This window comes from Coregonus lavaretus (assembly GCF_964263955.1).
Source record: "Coregonus lavaretus genome assembly, contig: HAP1_SCAFFOLD_3731, whole genome shotgun sequence".
Classification (NCBI taxonomy): domain Eukaryota; kingdom Metazoa; phylum Chordata; class Actinopteri; order Salmoniformes; family Salmonidae; genus Coregonus; species Coregonus lavaretus.
Genome location: NW_028160586.1, coordinates 33,706 through 55,248, shown reverse-complemented (window position 1 = coordinate 55,248; position 21,543 = coordinate 33,706). Strand labels below are relative to the sequence as shown.

The following is a 21,543-nucleotide window of genomic DNA, read 5'->3' as shown; positions in this document are numbered from 1 at the left end:
ACCAGTCTAATCCCATTGGCAGTATCCTGATCTGGACTACCAAATCCCAGGCCAAGGAACCAAACCTTTCCCCCCACCCCCATGTTGAGTCCCCAGTCACACCAGCCCCCATGTTGAGTCACCAGTCACATCAATCCTATGTTGAGTCCCCAGTCACACCAGTCCTATGTTGAGTCCCCAGTCACACCAGTCCTATGTTGAGTCCCCAGTCACACCAGTCCTATGTTGAGTCCCCAGTCACACCAGCACCCATGTTGAGTCCCCAGTCACACCAATCCTATGTTGAGTCCCCAGTCACACCAGTCCTATGTTAAGTCCCCAGTCACACCAGTCCTATGTTGAGTCCCCAGTCACACCAGCCCCCATGTTGAGTCCCCAGTCACACCAGTCCTATGTTGAGTCCCCAGTCACACCAGTCCTATGTTGAGTCCCCAGTCACACCAGCCCCCATGTTGAGTCCCCAGTCACACCAGTCCTATGTTGAGTCCCCAGTCACACCAGCCCCCATGTTGAGTCCCCAGTCACACCAGTCCCATGTTGAGTCCCCAGTCATACCAGTCCTATGTTGAGTCCCCAGTCACACCAGACCCCATGTTGAGTCCCCAGTCACACCAGCCCTATGTTGAGTCCCCAGTCACACCAGCCCCCATGTTGAGTCCCCAGTCACACCAGCCCCCATCCCATTCCCCTGGCCTCCCGTCTGTCATGTCCCAGCCCCACTGCCCTACATTGCTGGTTTATAAACCCAGGCCATCTGCGCCCCTGTCTAGCGCCCACAAAAATGACTCCTGCTATGCATGGGCCCTAATCTATCCCTTTTCCACCTAATCCAGTCCACAGGATCCAGTGGTGGAGCAGTTCAATGTCCTCCCACTAAGACACATACCAAGTTGTTTAACTTAGTCAGCCTGGCCTCATAGACTAGATCGTGGACTTCAGGAAACACCAGAGGGAGTAACCCACTATCCACATCGACGGGACAGCAGTGGAGAAGGTAGAAAGTTTTAAGTTCCTCGGCGTACATATCACTGACAAACTGAAATGGTCCACCCACACAGACAGGCGCAACAGCGTCTCTTCAACCTCAGGAGGCTGAAGAAATTTGGCCTGTCACCTAAAACCCTCACAAACTTATACAGATGCACAATTGAGAGCATCCTGTTGGGCTGTATCACGCCTGGTATGGCAACTGCACCACCCACAACCGCAGGGCTCTCCAGAGGATGGTGCTGTCTTCACAACGCATCACTGGGGGCAAACTACCTGCCCTCCAGGATACCTACAGCACCCGATGTCACAAGAAGGCCAAAAAGAAAATCAAGGACAACTACCACCCGAGCCACTGCCTGTTCACCCCACTATCATCCAGAAGGCGAGGTAAGTACAGGTGCATCAAAGCTGGGACCGAGAGACTGAAAAACAGCTTCTATCTCAAGGCCATCAGACGGTTAAACAGCCATCACTAGCACAGAGAGGCTGCTGCCTACATACAGACTTGAAAATCACTGGCCACTTTAATAAAGGGAACACTAGTCACTTTAATAATGCAACTTTAATAATGTTTACATATCTTGCATTACCCATCTCATATGTATATATTGTATTCTATACTATCTATTGCATCTTAGCATATGCCACTCTGATAATGACATTGCTCACCCATATATTTATATATTCTTATTCCATTCCTTAGGATTAGGTATTTGTTGTGGAACTGTTAGATATTACTTGATAGATATTGCTGCACTGTCGGAACTAGAAGCACAAGCATTTCACTACACTCGCAATAACATCTGCTAACCATGTGTACGTTGTCACACCCTGGCTCTGGGACTCTATATGTTGAGCCAGGGTGTGTTCATTCTATGTGTTAGATGTCTATGTTGGTAGTTCTAGTTGTGGTTATTTCTATGTTGGCTAGAGTGACTCCCAATCAGAGGCAACGAGTGTCAGCTGTCGTTGGTTGTCTCTGATTGGGAGCCATATTTAAACTGTCTGTTTTTCCTTTGTGTTTGTGGGTTCTTGTTCTGTGTTGGTCATTGTTACAGTGGACTTCACGAGTCGTTTCTTGTTTTGTTGGTTGTCTATTATCACTAAAGATAATAAAGTTTAAACATGTTCGTTCATCACGCTGCGCCTTGGTCTATTCCCTACGACGATCGTGACAGAAGAACCCACCAAGTAAGGACCAAGCAGCGCGTCCCGGGGCAGAACTTGGACTGGACATGGGAGGAAGCGCCGGGAAAGGCCCTGGCGAAAGAGGAGCAGCGGCGTCAGCAGTGTCAACGTCGGACAGGCGAGAGGCAACCCCAGAAATTTTTTAGGGGGGGGCACACGGCATGGACGACGGGGCTGACGGAGGCAGAAAAGGGGCGGATTCAGAAGGCCACCAGGTTACGGGGGCCACTGGTCAAAGCAGGGAAGGAAGGTGTAGAGGCACGGCGAGAGGTACTGGGGTGTGTTACCAGTCCGGTCCGGCCCGTTCCAGATCCCGAGGTAGAGCCAGTGGTGTGTGTCCCCAGTACGGTCCGGCCTGTTCCGGCCCCTCGCACCAAGTGTACGGTGCGCGTCGCCAGCCCGGTCCGGCCTGTCCCTGCTCCTCGCACCAAGCCTACGGTATGCGTCGCCAGCCCGGTCCGGCCTGTCCCTGCTCCACGCACCAAGCCTACGGGGTGCGTCGCCAGCCCAGTCCGGCCTGTCCCTGCTCCACGCACCAAGCCTACGGTGTGTGTCGCCAGCCCAGTCCGGCCTGTCCCTGCTCCACGCACCAAGCCTACGGTGTGCGTCGCCAGCCCAGTCCGGCCTGTCCCTGCCCCACGCACCAAGCCTACGGTGTGCGTCGCCAGCCCAGCCCGGCCTGTCCCTGCTCCATGCACCAAGCCTACGGTGTGCGTCGCCAGCCCAGCCCGGCCTGTCCCTGCTCCACGCACCAAGCCTACGGTGTGCGTCGCCAGCCCGGTCCGGCCTGTCCCTGCTCCACGCACCAAGCCTACGGTGTGCGTCGCCAGCCCAGTCCGGCCTGTCCCTGCCCCACGCACCAAGCCTACGGTGTGCGTCGCCAGCCCAGCCCGGCCTGTCCCTGCTCCACGCACCAAGCCTACGGTGTGCGTCGCCAGCCCAGCCCGGCCTGTCCCTGCTCCACGCACCAAGCCTACGGTGTGCGTCGCCAGCCCGGTCCGGCCTGTCCCTGCTCCACGCACCAAGCCTACGGTGTGCGTCGTCAGCCTGGTAAGGCCCGTTGCTGCTCCACGCACCAAGCCTACGGTGCGCGTCGCCAGCCCGGCCCGGCCTGTTCCTGCTACTCGCACTAAGCCAGGGGTGCGAGTCGTCAGCCTGGTAAGGCCCGTTCCTCCTCCACGCACCAAGCCAGGGGTGCGCGTCGTCAGCCTGGTAAGGCCCGTTCCTCCTCCACGCACCAAGCCAGGGGTGCGCGTCGTCAGTCCAGCACAACCTGTGCCTGGGTCACCGGTGCCTGGTAAGGTACCGGTCAACTGCTCCACTACGGAGCTGAAGCTAACCGCTCCTGCTACGTCCAGTTCAGCTCCAGCCAGCGGGGCCAGACTGGACCAGGGGTGCTATGGGGGGTTTATTGGAGGGTGGTGGGCAAGGCCGGAGCCAGAACCGCCGCCGAGGAGGTATGCCCACCCAGCCCTCCCCTGTTTTGTTCAAGTTGAGGCGCGGTCGCAGTCCGCGCCTTTAGGGGGGGGGGTACTGTCACACCCTGGCTCTGGGACTCTATATGTTGAGCCAGGGTGTGTTCATTCTATGTGTTAGATGTCTATGTTGGTAGTTCTAGTTGTGGTTATTTCTATGTTGGCTAGAGTGACTCCCAATCAGAGGCAACGAGTGTCAGCTGTCGTTGGTTGTCTCTGATTGGGAGCCATATTTAAACTGTCTGTTTTTCCTTTGTGTTTGTGGGTTCTTGTTCCGTGTTGCTCATTGTTACCGTGGACTTCACGAGTCGTTTCTTGTTTTGTTGGTTGTCTATTATCACTAAAGATAATAAAGTTTAAACATGTTCGTTCATCACGCTGCGCCTTGGTCTATTCCCTACGACGATCGTGACATACGTGACCAATACATTTGATTTGATTAGATTTTGTTTGATTATGTTTGGTATGGTGACAGATGACTAGTTAAGGCAAAAACGTGAAGGTGCGAGTTCAAATCTCATCATGGACAACTTTTCAACTACATAACTTTTTAGCTACTTTGCAACTACTTAGCATGTTAGCTAACACTTCCCCTAACCCCAACCCTAACCTTAACCTTTTTAGTTAACCCTTCCCCTAACCCTAACCTTAACCATTTAACCTTACTCCTAAACTTAACCCTAAGCTTAACCCTAACCCTAACCACTAGCTTAGCTAACATTAGCCAGCTAGCTAACGTTAGCCACCTAGCCATCTAGCTCAAATTCGTAACATATTGTACATTTTGTACATTTTTAACATATTGTAGGTTTTGCGAATTCATAACATATAATACGAATTGTAATTCATAACATATCATACGAAATGGGGGATGGACATCCACAAATTAATACATACCATACGAAACGTAACATATCATACTAAATGGGGTGTCTCGGATTTACATACAGAATAATATGATAATAAATAATGCTCTGAGACCAGGTTGACCTAGTGTATGGTCCAATTTATAACACTTGTTGGAGCAATCAGTAAATGAGCAAAGTTCCATGCTTCCACAAGTCTATTCAACTCAGTACTTTCTGAGTAGAATATCACAAAACAGCTTTAGAATCAGCGTCTGACTGAGCACCATATGGCACTACTCTGCAAAATGTTTACAAATTGAATGCGTTGTAACCTAGTCCAACAGTTGAAGCATGGAAGTGCAGACTGCCTACATTTGAAGTTAGTTAGAGGTATCAGGTTTAAAACATGTTTTGATGTACTACAACAGGGTTCTTCAATTCCGGTCCTGGAGGGCCGAAACACCTCTGTTTTTCATCCTCTCCTTCTAATCAGGGGCTAATTCAGACCTGGGACACCAGGTGAGTGCAATTAACTACCAGGTAGAAATAAAAAACAGAAGTGTTTCGGCCCTCCAGGACAGGAATTGAAGAACCCTGTACTACAACATAGTTAAGTCTTTTGTTTGGGTTCTCCAATCTTGTATCTAACACATGTTCTCTGTGATAAGACCCAGACAACCTTTCAATCTTCTTATCGCAAAGGATTTGATTTCAAGCCCATGAGGATGTAGACAAAACATTTTGGTTATTTTGGTGTCAGAAATAATCATGGAAAAAGGCTAAGTATAGATAAAACCAGGGTTCATCTTAAGGCTTTGGATTTAAACAAATATTTGATTGATAATGCTTCACTTTTAAGAGACGTGTCTGTTGCTAATAAAGATATTTACTATGCCATCACACAAGCTTTGTGTTCACATCTGTTCTTCCAGGAGTGTTTACCTGTTGGCCACAGCTGAAGTTTGTGGTAGTTAAAGATGCAGTCCGGGATCTTAAGCATTTACAAATTCGTAACATATCATACGAAATGGATGACGTAGTACACAATTGTGCAACATCTGAGACCCATTTTGGCTCGTGAGCACTACTTTCAAAACTACTGGCTGAAATGATACAGAACCTTTGGAGCATCACTTTAAGGCTTTATTGAGTTCTGAGGAAATCCAGTCAGTGAGATGCCCTTTAATACCACCCTAGCTAACCAGTGCTCTCCATTCTCTGTGCTGTGTAAAGAAGGGCCACAGTTTTAAGTTGCCTGCAGCCATGGTCCTTCAAGACAATCAGCCTCGATTGGCCTTCAAAGATACACAAAAATAAACATGTGCACGCACGCACGCACACACACGCACCCACCCACACACACACACACACTTGACAAGGTGAAGAGTGATCTCTATTTATAGGGATGACCTTTTGAGAAACAACAATCAGCGTCTGAAGGTGAACACTTGATGTAAGGGCTCTGATCTTATCAGTGGGGGAGGATGGCAGAGGCATTTGGGGGTGAAGGGGGTTGTGATTAGTCCTTGAAGGAGAGAGAGGGAGCGAGAGAGGGGAGAGAGAGAGGGGGAGAGAGAAAGAGGGAGAGAGAGAGGGGGAGAGAGAATGAGAGAGAGAGAGAGAGAGAGAGAGAGAGAGAGAGAGAGAGAGAGAGAGAGAGAGAGAGAGAGAGAACAAGAGAGAGAAGAGAGAGAGAAGAGAGAGAGAGACAGAGAGAGAGAGAGAGAGAGAAAGAGAGACAGAGAGAGAGAGAGAGAGAGAGAGAGAGAGAGCGAGAGAGAGAGAGAGAGAGAGAAAGAGAGAGAGAGAGAGAGAGAGAGAGAGAGAGAGAGAGAGAGAGAGAGAGAGAGAGAGAGAGAGAGAGAGAGAGAGAGAGAGAGAGAGAGAGAGAGAGAGAGAGAGAGAGAGAGAGAATGAAACAGTCACATGTGGAGTGAGGGGATTGACATGCTTTCACATTAGCCATGGGGCTGTGTATGTGTTGGAGTGGGTTGGATAGTTTATTGATCAGTATTATGTTATCTACAGGCATGTGAGAAAGATAGGGGAGCGTGAGAGACGCAGGGAGAGTGAGAGAAACAGGGAGAGTGAGAGACAGAGGGAGAGTGAGAGAAACAGGGAGAGTGAGAGACACAGGGAGAGTGAGAGAAACAGGGAGAGTGAGAGAAACAGGGAGAGTGAGAGACACAGGGAGAGTGAGAGAAACAGGGAGAGTGAGAGAAACAGGGAGAGTGAGTGACAGAGGAGAAAGTGGCTTTGGTCCAACAAAAGGCTACATTCTGTTGTAAACTAGAGCATTAGACCATTCACTCACTGGTCTACACACACACACACACACACACACCACACATACACACACACACAATGCCTCCTTTGGACCCCGTGAAGTGAGGTCATGCTCTAGTCTATAAGCTGATTTCCGGTGTAGTTGCGCAAGAGCCTTGTGTTATACCGGGCCAGGGGTGCATTTTAACACTACTGCTGGGTGGGATTAGCAGGAGTCATGCTGCAGGGACTATTCTGTGATTACTCCATCCTATTCCCGGACAGATTTCCTTTTTTCATCAACCATGATAGGAGATTGTGAGAAGAGACTGCGGGAGAAAGAGATGAATCTTGAGACAGTAGACCCGCTACCCTCTGTCTCTTTCTGCTCAGACTTTCTGCTCAGTCTGTGCAGTGAATAGTGAGAGTCTGTCCTGAGAAAGAACAAGGAGAGAATCAAAGTCTACACTTGACAGGTTCATCACACGTCCAACTGTAACCAAATCTACACAAAAATATAAATGCAACATTCCACAGGCCACAATCAATAGCCTGATCAACGCTATGCGAAGGAGATGTGTTGCGCTGCATGAGGCAAATGATGGTCACACCAGATACTGACTGGTTTTCTGATCCACGCCACTACTTTTTTTTAAGGTACTGTATCTGTGAACAACAGATGCATATCTGTATTCCCAGTCATGTGAAATCCAGAGATTAGGGCCTAATGAATTTTCTTCAATTGACAGATTTCATTATATGAAATGTAACTCTGTAAAATCTTTGAAATTGTTGCATGTTGCATTAATATTTTTGTTAAGTGTATTTACATGTGTTGTTAACCCCTAAAATACACACAGTCATATTGACTGACCACTTTAATGAAGCAAACATGCTGACAAATCTTTGGAGATATACTTTACATGGTTTGGTGTCAATTCAGTAGTGACTCAGTTTAATTAAAATATTTGTTTTAGGGGGAAATTAAAATAATGGTGTTCCCTTCCGTGTTCCCTGGCTGTAGTGACATGCCTGGGTTAGCAAGAGGAGGACTGAGGCCAACCATGGAACAGACAATTGAACTTGGCTGTTAAATAGTATTGTAATGAGGCGTAATCATTACCCTTTTTTTCACTACTATCCTCTAGCCTTTCTATTCATAAAGTCCCAGACCCAGACATCCAGGGGCATTGAATCCTTGTTTAGCTCTCCAGCCAAGCCCTCACCCAATCCCACCACACAGCTATCTACACCTAATCCCTCCCAATGCTAACAACAACAAATCACAGAGACAAAAGTACTGACTACATGTCTTTCAGTCCAAATGGTTCCCAAATCTGTGTTACGTGTGACTCAGAACTCGAGCCGCTTAACAATGTTTGATACTGCTTAATACCTCAAAATACAGGGCACTGTGCTTTGGTTGTTGGACATGTTGATAAAGACAGAAATTGTACCAAGGAAACAAAGAATAGCAATTTTGTATAAAGGTTGTCCTGAGATAACATAAGAGAATAGATGTCCATGCCATAGAACATTGCCAATGTTGCTGGAGAAAAACGTATTTCAGGCACAACAATCTTGTCTATTCATATTGGTGTAGGCCTATCCTAGAGTGTGTGAAAGTGGAAAGGGGGCTTAAGCGATAAGCTTCCTCAGATATTCTTGGAAACCTAAGAGGGTCACCAAAGGTTGCAAACAACAAGTGGCCATTTTGTTTTTGATGAGACAGACTATTACATCACAGGTATAATATTTTCCACCCTATAGCCCAGACGTAGATTTTATCTTCGTATAATTTTCTAGTCTATTGATATTTTTTTGTGAGATCTTAAGGGTCATTTGAATATCATGACATAATTAAAGATGCACTCCAGAATCTTAAACACAACAAATGTGTAACATATAGTATAGTACGAATTGGATTCGTAACATATCATACGAATTGCACAGGATGTAACACATACGAAATGGATGACTTAGTACACTATTTGATGACATAGTACACAAAAAACGGGGACCACTTTTGGCTCGGTGAGCACCACTTCCAACTGAAATTATACAAAAGTTTGAGAATGCATCTTTAATTTTCTAGACATCACTTAACTTGTAGCCTAACACCCCCTCCCATACACCCCCACTTTCTACAGCCTGTAATTTCCACATGAGTGTCTCGCACACTAAACTCGTGCCTTCATTCCTTATTTTCTATGATGACATCAATACTTGGTAGGCCTACAGCTTGGGCTTTAGATAGATGGAGCCGTCGAGTTACAGAGCCGGGGAGCAGCCTATCCAGTCCCCAGCTGCAAGGTCTGTAATAACCGAAGTCTCGGAGAAGAGAGGAGAGCGAGAGGGACTCAATGGGGAGGCAATGAAACGGACTCATCCGCGTAACTAGACACTACCAATTCAGTTCAGTGTTCAGAGCATGCGAGAGCACAGCTAGACCAACCCCATTCAGGTCTAACTACAAAGGAGTAGAGAGGGAGAAAACTGAAGTGTTCCAACGTAGGGAGGCGGCGAGAAAAGGGGCAAGACATAGCCTACTGACGGCTTTCGAGCTTTACGGCCATATACGGCGATTCTTGGCATCAGCCTATTGTGTAAAATTACGGATTTATAACTGGGTGAAGTCGTGGGTAGTAATCGACAGTCCTATCCTTCACAATGAAGAAAAACAATTCAGCAAAACGGGTAAGGTTCTGAAACGATGCCAGTGATGATCACTTCAGCTACAATGTAATAACGGGTTTGTGGTTAGCTGCTATTCAAAAGAATGTAACAAAAAGCTACAATGTAACGAGTGTTGTGTTTAATAAACACGTCAATGATACTTGATACATTACTGACTCGGTTACTTTGTAGCGAAGTCTGTGTCCAAACTCCAAAGTGATGCATTTGTTAGACATGCTGCTTTGCTTTCTTTATTCATAGTGGGGGTCATTCTCCAGTTAGCCTATCTTAACTTGATTAACACAATGATATTCGACTAGAGATCTAGCAATGTAGAGTTTAAAAGTGTTCTGATGAAATGCTTGTTGTGGATGCTGTAAAATACAAACCTTTTTGTGTATAACGGAATCAGAGGCCTTTAAAACTAGCCTTATTCTTGGAATGCAATTAGCTAACGTGGTCGGTGTAGCCTAACTGAGATCATGAGATGGTGACAAAAACACTAGCCCAAGAAAAACGGTGCGCGCAAGGAATGTGACAGCATCTACATGACAAAGGAAATGACAGGGGGCTGAGTCGCCTCACTAAAAGACTCTCCTCTTTTTCTTGTCTGTTCATTCCCCGTTTAGAATCTAAACGAGGTGCTCTGACAATTTCATGTCTTAACTGCTACTTTGTTGCTTTCATTGAATATGCAGGGACCCCAGGACACAAACCAGCATCCCACGCAGCCAGACAAAATCGGTTGGATTCGCAAGTTCTGTGGCAAAGGGATATTTAGGGAGATATGGAAAAATCGTTTTGTAATACTCAAAGGGGACCAACTTTACATCTCAGAGAAAGAGGTAAGTAACTTCTCTTCATTGAACAGCTAACATTTACACACCTTGACATTTTTTGGAGCATTGAACACTTATTTTTTTACTTTTCAAATGCAAACAGAACCAGCACATTTCCTCTGTTCTGGATCCACTCAGACTGACTGGACCAAATCAGCATCTCCAAAGCTTTGTGTGTGTGTGTGTCTGTGTACTAGGGTGTGCTTGAGGCTGGGCTTTTCCCATTTAAAAAATCGCAGGTTCACTTAAGGCTTCACATAAATCTCTGTATCCTCCTGCCAAACCTCATCTATCATCCCTCAGGGGCTGGTGTGCCAACAGGGTTCTGACTTTTTCTCTCTCTCCTCTCTCTCCTCTCTCTCTCTCCTCTCTCTCTCCTATCTCTCCTCTCCTCTCTCTCTCTCTCTCTCTCTCTCTCTCTCTCTCTCTCTCTCTCTCTCTCGCTCAATCAATATTAACAGTAAACATTACACTCAGAAGTTCCAAAAGAATAAAGACATTTCAAATGTCATATTATGTATATATACAGTGTAACAATGTGCAAATAGTTAAAGTACAAATGGGAAAATAAATAAACATAAATATGGGTTGTATTTACAATGGTGTTTGTTCTTCACTGGTTGCCCTTTTCTTGTGGCAACAGGTCACAAATCTTGCTGCTGTGATGGAACACTGTGGTATTTCACCCAGTAAATAAGGGAGTTTATCAAAATTGGGTTTGTTTTCGAATTCTTTGTGGATCTCTGTAATCTGAGGGAAATATGTGTCTCTAATATGGTCATACATTTGGCAGGAGGTTAGGAAGTGCAGCTCAGTTTCCACCTCATTTTGTGGGCAGTGTGCACATAGCCTGTCTTCTCTTGACAGCCAGGTCTGCCTACGGCGGCCTTTCTCAATAGCAAGGCTATGCTCACTGAGTCTGTACATAGTCAAAGCTTTCCTTGAGTTTGGGTCAGTCACAGTGGTCAGGTATTCTGCCACTGTGTACTCTCTGTTTAGGGCCAAATAGCATTCTAGTTTGCTCCATTTTTTTGTTAATTCTTTCCAATGTGTCAAGTAATTCTCTTTTTGTTTTCTCATGATTTGGTTGGGTCTAATTGTGTTGTTGTTGTTGTTGTTGTCCTGGGGCTCTGTGGGGTCTGTTTGTGTTTGTGAACAGAGCCCCAAGACCAGCTTACTTAGGGGACTCTTCTCCAAGTTGATCTCTCTGTAGATGATGGCTTTGTTATGGAAGGTTTGGGAATCACTTCCTTTTAAGTGGTTATATAATTTAACGGCTCTTTTCTGGATTTTGATAATTAGCGGGTATCGGCTTAATTCTGCTCTGCATGCACTATTTTGTGTTTTTCGTTGTACACTGAGGATATTTTAGCAGAATACTGCATGCAGTCTCAATTTGGTGTTTGTCCCATTTTGTGAATTCTTGGTTGGTGAGCGGACCCCAGACCTCACAACCATAAAGGGCAATGGGTTCTATAACTGATTCAAGTATTTTTAGCCAGATCCTAATTGGTATGTCAAATTTTAAGTTCCTTTTGATGGCATAGAAGGCCCTTCTTGCCTTGTCTCTCAGATAGTTCACAGCTTTGTGGAAGTTTCCTGTGGCACTGATGTTTAGGCCGAGGTATGTATAGTTTTTTATGTGCTCTAGGGCAACGGTGTCTAGATGGAATTTGTATTTGTGGTCCTGGTAACTGGACCTTTTTTGGAACACCATTATTTTTGTCTTACTGAGATTTACTGTCAGGGCCCAGGTCTGACAGAATCTGTGCAGAATATCTAGGTGCTGCTGTAGGCATTCCTTGGTTGGTGACAGAAGCACCAGATCATCAGCAAACAGTAGACATTTGACGTCAGATTCTAGTAGGGTGAGGCCGGGTGCTGCAGATTGTTCTATTGGCCTCACCAATTCTTTGATATGTATGTTGAAGAGGGTGGGGCTTAAACTGCATCCCTGTCTCACCCCACGGCCCTGTGGAAAGAAATGTGTATGTTTTTGCCAATTTTAACCGCACACTTGTTGTTTGTGTACATGTTTTTCCCACAACCCCACTTTCCATCCATTTGTATAGCAGACCCTCATGCCAAATAGAGTCAAAAGCTTTTTTGAAATCAACAAAGCATGAGAAGACTTTGCCTTTGTTTTGGTTTGTTTGTTTGTCAATTAGGGTGTGCTGGGTGAATACGTGGTCTGTCTTACCGTAATTTGGTAAAGTACATTGTTTTCACTGAGGAAATGAACTAGTCTGCTGTTAATGATAATGCAGAGGATTTTCCCAAGGTTGCTGTTGACGCATATCCCACTGTAGTTATTGGGGTCAAATTTGTCTCCTCTCTCTGTCTCTCTATGACTCTCTCTCTCTCTCTCTCTCTCTCTCCTCTCTCTCTCTCCTCTCTCTCTGTCTCTCTCTCTCGCCTCTCTCTCTCTCCTCTCTCTCCTCTCTCTCTCTCCTCTCTCTCTGTCTCTCTCTCTCGCCTCTCTCTCTCTCCTCTCTCTCTGTCTCTCTCTGTCTCTCTCTTTCTCGCCCTGTCAGCATCAAACCTGAGCTGCAGCACACCTTCCACCTCACAGGAAACAGAACCCAACGTTATAGATTTTAAAAAACTATTTCAGATAATACTCCACTGTATGTCTGCTCTACACTATACTTTGGTTCTTTGACCTAAAGTGTCTGTTATCATTGCAGTCAAATGTCAGTTAGAGTACTTCTGAATGGCTGAAGTCTGATGTATTACTCTATTAGTTGTCCACAGCAAAACAGCTTGAGAGAAGAGTATAAAGTATCCCCATCTCAAATATGCGCTCATAAAAGCCCTAGAATGTTTATTAATTGAGCTAGGAAGTCTCCAGAAACCTCTAGCACATCGGTCTAGCCTTGTGACAGAAGGAGTTGTCAGAGAGATGACCCTAGATGGTAATAAGGCATGCAGAAACTGCCGTGGTCAGGCTCACTAGATGGTAATATACTGAGAACAGAAGGGTGCTCCAGGCATAGCTACGAGACACAACAGCACCCTCGTGGTTGTGGTGTTGCCGTATTAAGACCTTAATGAGAGTCTTGGTAACCATAGTGACAGAGCCAGCCTGTGATGTGTCAGGGTGATTGCTCCAGATATTAGACAGAGGCAATAATGAGCCACATAGTCAGAGTCAATGTGGTGCTTGATACAAGGCAGAGGAGGCCGTTTTAAACCGCTTAGCTGAGAGTTACAGGGAATTTGCTACACACGCACACGCACGCACGCATGCACGTACACACACACACACACACACACACACACACACACACACTGACTGCGATCGGGCGCTGACAGTTCTCTTGCTGGGCTTGCTTTAGAGTTGCAGGGTATTAGTATTCTGCCAAGCTCAGCTGAAGCTTACAGGAGGATGTGTTGGCTGCTTCTAAGGGAGCACTTTAACACCTTGCTCCAACTGTAAACAGAACTCCAGGGATCACTGCGGAATCTGACAGACACTGAAGATTCCAAACTGTGATCTAATCAATCCTAACATATTCACAGCTTTGAGGGAAAGTAGCCTCTGAGAGTTGAATATCAAGGCATATGTGGCAAAGAAATGCCTTCCAGGGTTTTGGTCACTTGAAGAGTCCCTTGTAGCTCAGTTGATAGAGCATGGCGCTTGCAACGCCAGGGTTGTGGGTTCGTTTCCCACGGGGGGCCAGTATGAAAAATGTACTCACGAACTGTAAGTCGCTCTGGATAAGAGCGTCTGCTAAAATGTAAATGTAAGAGGGGCCAACCAATCACCAACCGTATCAATTTATTGCAATTTTCAGTCATTTGTCACAGAATTATAAACAAAACCGCCCAGAGCTAAGTACCCCAAAATAACAAACCTTAGGAAACAATGGCAAAGGAAAGCTTCCCGTTGGAAACCCCACCAGATAGAACATTAGCTTGATAAAATGTTGAATTCATGATAATTTCCCATTGACATTCTGTCAGGGGGCCTGTTAAGGTGGGTGACGTCAGTGCAGCTCATATATTCACCTATCAAGCCTTTACTTGAGTTGACTGCCATGACTTATTAAGTGTCAGCAGTCCTGAGAGAGATTTACATTGGAGGGAGCATGAGTCTCAGGTCCAGTCTGTAATCAACCTGCTAGCCCCCTTTCCCTACACTTCCCCAAGGGTCTTTATAGACCTGTGAGAATCTGATGGCTGTAAACAATATGGCCGGAACTCTATGCAGCCAACGGGTAGGCCAAATCCTATTCTTTCAGATCTGTAACTGATGACCCTGCGCAACAAGTATCTTGGGTCCATATTAAATGGCTAGCAGGTAGGTCTAAAGTCTATGGTCAACAAAGAAAGTGCCTTCCTTGACTTTCCTCAAGTGGCTTTTAGGGCCAAATGTCAACCCAGCATTATTTTTCATGACAATGCAGGCATGGGGTCAGGTTTCAAGGAGATCTGAGATTAAAGGCCTCCCCTTAGTTGGGACAGCTGTGAGGAACGAGGACTGGCAAGTGGGAGAGCTCCGATTTCACCTCGCTTACCAACCTGTTCCAGCCTGACGTCTGTAATGTTCTGATTCAGTCTCTGTCCACTTTCACTATGATGTCTGTTGTGTTTCACTACACTTTTTAGATACCTAACCACAGTACCGTTTCCCACTTCATTATGATGCTTAGACTGTCCTCAACCAAAGAGACAACCAAGTTAGACTGGCAGATATGAGCCATGGACATATTGACTGAATTAGTTCCTTCTTCTGACTGTAGTTCTTTGCCCAAATAAGGAAGACGTTTCTTCCCTCTGGGGTATTTTGAAACAACCTTTGTCTCTGTTCTGCTTTGTGTGTTAGAGGGTTATTGGTCAGAGCACCAAACAGTACTTCTTCTCAGAAACTGACACCTAACCTCTCTTCTTCAAATGACTCGTCAAGACATGGGGGGGATTTTATGAGCACTTTGTGCAAAAGACAAAACCCTAGGTAACACCAGCACACAACAAGAAACCTTTTTCCATTAAGTCTATCAAATCAAATGTTATTTGTCACGTGTCGAATACAACCGTTAAATGCTTACTTACGAGCGCTTAACCAACAATGCAGAGTTTTTAAAAATTAAGACAAATTTGCTAATAAATAAAAATAACGAGGCTATATACAAGGGGTACCGGTACCGAGTCAATGTGCGGGGGTACGGGTTAGTCGAGGTAATTGAGGTAATATGTACATGTAGGTAGGGGTAAAGTGACTATGCATAGATAATAAACAGAGAGTAGTAGCAGCATATGTGAAGTGTGAAAGAATGTGAATGTATGTGTGTGTGTGTGTGTGTGTGTGTGTGTGTGTGTGTGTGGCGTCAATATGCATGTGTGTGTCCGTGTCCGTGTGTGTTGGAGTGTCAGTGTAGTATGTGTGAGTGGGTGGTTAGAGTCCAGTTGAGCCTGTGCAAGAGAGTCAGTGCAAAAAAAAAGAATAAATAAGAATAAAATACATTCCAGGAAGCCATGATTAGCTGTTCAGCAGTCTTATGGCTTGGGGTAGAAGCTGTTAAGGAGCCTTTTGGTCCCAGACTTGGCGCTCCGGTACCGCTTGCCATGCGGTATCAGAAAGAACAGTCTATGACTTGGGTGGCTGGAGTCTTTGTCCATTTTTAGGGCCTTCCTCTGACACCGCCTGGTATAGAGGTCCTGGATGGCATGGAGCTCGGCCTCAGTGATGTACTAGGCCTTACGCAGTACCCTCTGTAGCGCCTTGTGGTCGGATGCCGAACAGTTGCCATACCAAGCGGTGATGCAACCAGTGAGGATGCTCTCGATGGTGCAGCTGTAGAACTTTTTGAGGATCTCAGGTTCCATACCAAATCTTTTCAGCCTCTTGAGGCGGAATAGGCATTGTCGTTTCCTCTTCACGACTGTGTTGATGTGTTTGGACCATGATAGGTCCTTAGCAATGTTCCCTCTAAGCTGCGTGCGGGCGTGCAGCTCCCCCAGGACTGCCGCGCAGAAGAAATATCAGCCCGCGCAGAGAAGCATGAGATTGAACTTCACTAAACATTCTAGAGTTAACACTATCAACGTTTCCCTTTACTGTGGGAATTGTGATCGAATCAACACAATATTAGCCACTTTCAATGCAACATACCGAAACAAAATTAACTATGCAAGACTTAGTATGCAAAACTAAGGCCCGTACTCTACACAGACTGGTGTGCCATAACCAATCAGAGCTGCAGTAGGTCTATATGCAAATAGACAATTGCCATATATGGATCTGTGCCATTCACTTTGAACTGGACTGTTTTTACAGCATGAGCAGTCGTGAGTAGATGCACTTGTTTTGAGATCAAAGCGAAAGCTACATGTAGCGACGTGTGCACATTTGTACATTTGTTCATATCCTTTGCTAGTTAGTGAGTTATTAGCTCAGTTATATATAATTTGTAGTCAGCAATGGGGGAGTGATTGCTTCCTACAAGAGCACAAAACATGTGCATTTCTAGACATCTTTGAAAAGTGAGTCAGGTAAAGAGCTTTTTTTGGTCTTTGGTAGCCAATAAGCAGAGGGAAGCATAATATGTCTGATTCTCTGTAATAATGGTATGGTAATAATGATGCATTTCATTTAGTAAAGTGGTTTCTTGCATCAAACAACAAAACAACATGTTCAGTCACCTCCTTGTCTGAAGGACAAGTGGATAAACAGGTTAATGTCAAGCCCTGCATGTTTCTTTCAAAAGTCTCATGGAATGTAGGCCTACATTGAACACCACACATTGGCTGCTACTGTAGGCTGAACGATAGAACAGCTATTTCCATGTTAAAATGCTATGGGATGCATTTTCTCCATTGGTTTTTATGGTAGGCCTCTGGTAGGCCTACATTATGATCACTTGACCACTGTTAAAACTAACTTAAAGTGGGTACAGCCTCAGTTTTCACAGTAAACGCGCGCCGGAAGTTGCACAGAATTTTCACAACGTTCAAGTTTGCGCTCAGCAGGATTGACATTTTCTCAGTGATGTGGACACCAAGGAACTTGAAGCTCTCGACCCGCTCCACTACAGCCCTGTCAATGTGAATGGGAACGTGCTCGGCCCTCGTTTTCCTGTAGTCCACAATCAGCTCCTTTGTCTTGCTGACATTGAGGGAGAGGTTGTTGTCCTGGCACCACACTGCCAGGTCTCTGACCTCCTCCCTATAGGCTGTCTCATCATCATTGGTGATCAGGTCTACCACCGTCGTGTCGTCGGCAAACTTAATGATGGTGTTGGAGTCGTGCGTGGCCACGCAGTCTTGGGTGAACAGGGAGTACGGGAGGGGACTAAGCATGCACCCGTGAGGGGCCCCCGTGTTGAGGGTCAGCATGGCAGATGTGGTGTTGCCTACCCTCACCACCTGGGGGCAGCCCGTCAGGAAGTCCAGGATCCAGTTGCAGAGGGAGATGTTCAGTCATTATCATTCCTCTGTTATCTCAATACTAGAATACCCTCTAGACATGGATTCACTAGACAAACACACATATGTTTGATAGAGATACTGATGACCTGAGATGAGGTCTTAGTCCATTGGGTTGATGAGGTCTTAGTCCATTGGGATGCACACAAACCTATTTTGTTTGATTTGTGAGTTATCAAGTCATGTATGGCAGTGTGCTTTCACTTTAGCTGATAACCGCATCACCCAGTGGGTTTCTGAAACGCTCTGCACATTATTTGCTATCTTGAAGTGGAGCATGTGCTGCAGTTTCTCTCCTCAACACTGCTAAGCACTAGATCCATTTTGAGATCGTTTCTAGCCCACAGCCCCACACTATACATTCTGCTTCTTCATTGGTATCATCTTACTTCCTAACTAAAGGCTGCAGTGTTTATTTGCACAAGTTCCTTCTTTCTGAACCTGTTCTAATTGAGTCAGTCAGGGGGATGGTATGAGGGAAAGTACTGTGAGAATGATAATCTGTTTGAATTGTAGATGAGCCTGATCAGTCCCAGAGCGGGTGGATTTCACTTCACAACCATAGCTTTTCTTCAATTAAACCATTCTAGCAACCTGCTCAGTGATTCATTCAGTGTTGAGGCACATAAAGAATTAGCTCCTTACATTTGAATTAAAACATAAGCCTACCCCAAGCAGTCCGTTAGCCATCGCTTTGTCCTGAAGGGGAGGAGATGTTTTATGTTTGTCTAAAGGGAATAATGCAATGGAGGAAGGGAGGGGAGGAGGGAGGGACGAAGGGGGGAAGATAGTTGGAAAAGAGAGAAAGGAGGAGAAAGTACTTACTTCACTTTCTCCTGTTTCTCTCTCTCCCTGTTTCTCTCACTCTCCCTGTTTCTCTCACTCTCCCGGTTTCTCTCACTCTCCCTATTTCTCTCACTCTCCCTGTGTCTCTCACTCTCCCGGTGTCACTCACTCTCCCTGTTTCTTTCACTCTCCCTGTTTCTCTCACTCTCCCTGTGTCTCTCACTCTCCCGGTGTCTCTCACTCTCCCTGTTTCTTTCACTCTCCCTGTGTCTCTCACTCTCCCTGTTTCTCTCACTCTCCCTGTTTCTCTCACTCTCCCTGTGTCTCTCACTCTCCCTGTTTCTCTCACTCTCCCTGTGTCTCTCACTCTCCTTGTTTCTCTCACTCTCCCTGTGTCTCTCACTCTCCCTGTTTCTCTCACTCTCCCTGTTTCTCTCTATCTCACTCTCACTGTTTCTCTCACTCTCCCTGTGTCTCTCACTCTCCCTGTGTCTCTCACACTCCCTGTTTCTCTCACTCTCCCTGTTTCTCTCACTCTCCCTGATTCTCTTGCTGTCCCCTATCTTTCTCACATGCCTGTAGATAATTAATCAATGATTAGGTCCATAATACTGATCAATAAACTACCCAACCCACTCCAACACCTACACAGTTAATGTGAAAGCATGTCAATCCCCTCACTCCACATGTGACTGTTTCATTCTCTCTCTCTCTCTCTCTCTCTCTCTCTCTCTCTCTCTCTCTCTCTCTGTCTGCGAGGGACGAAGGGGGGAAGAGAGTTGGAAGAGAGAGAAAGGAGGAGAAAGTGGGGAAGAAAGGCAGAGGGGATAGAAAAAAGAACAGAGACAGAACAAAGCATACTTCCTTTTGAAGTGCACTTCTTTGTGTGGCGTTTTGGCATAATGCTCGCTGGTGTTTGCCAACTGGCCTCTCATGCCAGGCTATAGCACGCTGGGGGTCAGCTCCAGGAAAGTGTGTCATTGGGAGTGGGCCTTTTAGTGTTATAGCATAGCAATGACACAAACAACACACACACAAACACACAACGCAAACCATGCAAGTATCTTTCTCATGTTAGGGAGTAAAGCCATGCAAGTATCTTTCTCATGTTAGGGAGTAAAGCCATGCAAGTATGTTTCTCATGTTAGGGAGTAAAGCCATGCAAGTATGTTTCTCATGTTAGGGAGTAAAGCCATGCAAGTATCTTTCTCATGTTAGGGAGTAAAGCCATGCAAGTATCTTTCTCATGTTAGGGAGTAAAGCCATGCAAGTATCTTTCTCATGTTAGGGAGTAAAGCCATGCAAGTATCTTTCTCATGTTAGGGAGTAAAGCCATGCAAGTATCTTTCTCATGTTAGGGAGTAAAGCCAACGCTGTCTACTGCTGTCTGTTTGTCTTCCTCTCTATTTCTCTCTCTCTCTCTTTGATTGGACAGAGGTAATTCAATCTGGATGATTGTTTAATCCCCAGACCTCTCTCTCTCTGCTCGCTCGCTCTCTCTCTCTCTCTCTCTCTCTCTGCTTGCTCTATCTCTTTCTGCTCTCCCTCTCTCTCGTTCTCTCTCTCTCTCTCTGCTCTCTCTCTCTTTCTGCTCTCTCTATGTCTGCTCTCTTTCTCTCTCTTTCTGCTCTCTCTCTCTCTGCTCTCTCTATCTCTGCTCTCTGCATCTCGGCTCTCTCTCTCTCTCTTTCTGCTCTCTTTCTCTCTCTCTGCTCCCTCTCTCTCTCTCTCTCTCTCTCTCTGCTCTCTCGCTACCTGTATCTCCACCTCCCTTTACTCTTTGTCTACCTCTACCTCCCCTCTCTCTCCCTCTGTGTTCTGAATGGGAGTGGTGGGTCTGTGCTAGTGTGCCTCCAGCTGCCCATCAGGAGGGTGAGGGGAGTAGTGGGTTAGATGAGGATGGGCTGCTAGTTTCCATGCCAACCTATAGAAAGCCTCCAAAGCCTGGCACGGGGCAGACCACAAGTCCACATCCTCCTGCCGGAAAGATGCCATGCTGAATGTAATCATGGGCTGGACTCAAGGTGTGAATGAGATTAACAGAAACCACTCTGTCTCTGGTAATAATAGTAGTGTGGTGGGTGCGTCTATGTGTCCTATTTCACACATGTGTATTATATGTGGGAATTGGAAATGTGTTTTTTGCATATCCCAACTCCCTCTGAGAGTGGGGTCACGGCCAGTTTATTTGGAGCAATTAGGGTTAAGTGCCTTGCTTAAGGGTATATCAACAGATTTTTCACCTCGTCGGCTCAGGGATTCAAACCCGGGACTTTTCGGTTACTGCCCCAACGCTCTAACCGCTAGGCTACCTGCCGCCCAGATGCATATGTTATGGGTGTGCTGCTTGCACATTGTGCATTAGGACTCACCCAGTGTTACAAAGATAAAGGGTTGTTGAATACAGCAGACTGTGTCGGAGACTGGTATTGAGTCAAGGATGAACCCAAATGAGGAGCCTTAAATTTCAAAAGTGGATAGCAAAGGCTAGTTTATAGTGACACCTCAATGGCTTGGTGTTCCGCAGGTTCTAGAAGATGGGGGAGCATGACTCATTAATGTAGTGGTCCAAACTGCCTGATGCCAGAGCTGCTGTACTTTCAGCATTTGCATCAGGGCCATTAAACTCTGGCAGGGAGGATGATGATGGAGTCAAACGGCTGTAAACGCTCAGCACTCTTTCCCTCATTTTAATGTATTTAGGTCACACTTCAGGATTGCCAGAAATGCTATGTTAACTCAAATGTCATCCACTGGCTGGGGGAGTTGTGGTAAGGGCAATGTAACAAGACCAAATTATCTTTCAATTAAAAAGGGTTTTTAGGGGGTTATAATACGGATAAGAGTTTGAAGGCAACTGCCTAGACGTTACACACATAATGTTGTTGTAAAGCTCAAAACAAGATTGTATGGAAGATGGATAGTTCTAGTAATGTAATTAACAGTTCGTGAGCTCAGAATGTTTTTCTGCTGAAACGGTAATGAGAGCAACCATCTGCTTGCTTGAAAAAAGTAGTCCAGATCAAGAGCAGTGTTTCCCCTCACCAT

At 45.9% G+C, this 21,543-nt stretch overlaps 1 protein-coding gene across 1 annotated transcript in view; it reads left to right on the top strand.

The window, feature by feature from the left end:
* Nucleotides 1-9,367: 9,367 nt before the first annotated feature.
* LOC311121649 (pleckstrin homology domain-containing family O member 1-like) overlaps nucleotides 9,368-21,543 on the top strand; it is a 33,327-nt gene continuing 21,151 nt past the window's right edge. The window contains exons 1-2 of the mRNA XM_084196109.1: nucleotides 9,368-9,463; nucleotides 10,141-10,287. Of these exons, the coding sequence (XP_084052235.1) occupies nucleotides 9,437-9,463; nucleotides 10,141-10,287 (174 nt within the window). The 5' untranslated portion in view covers nucleotides 9,368-9,436. The remainder of the gene's footprint in view (nucleotides 9,464-10,140; nucleotides 10,288-21,543) is intronic.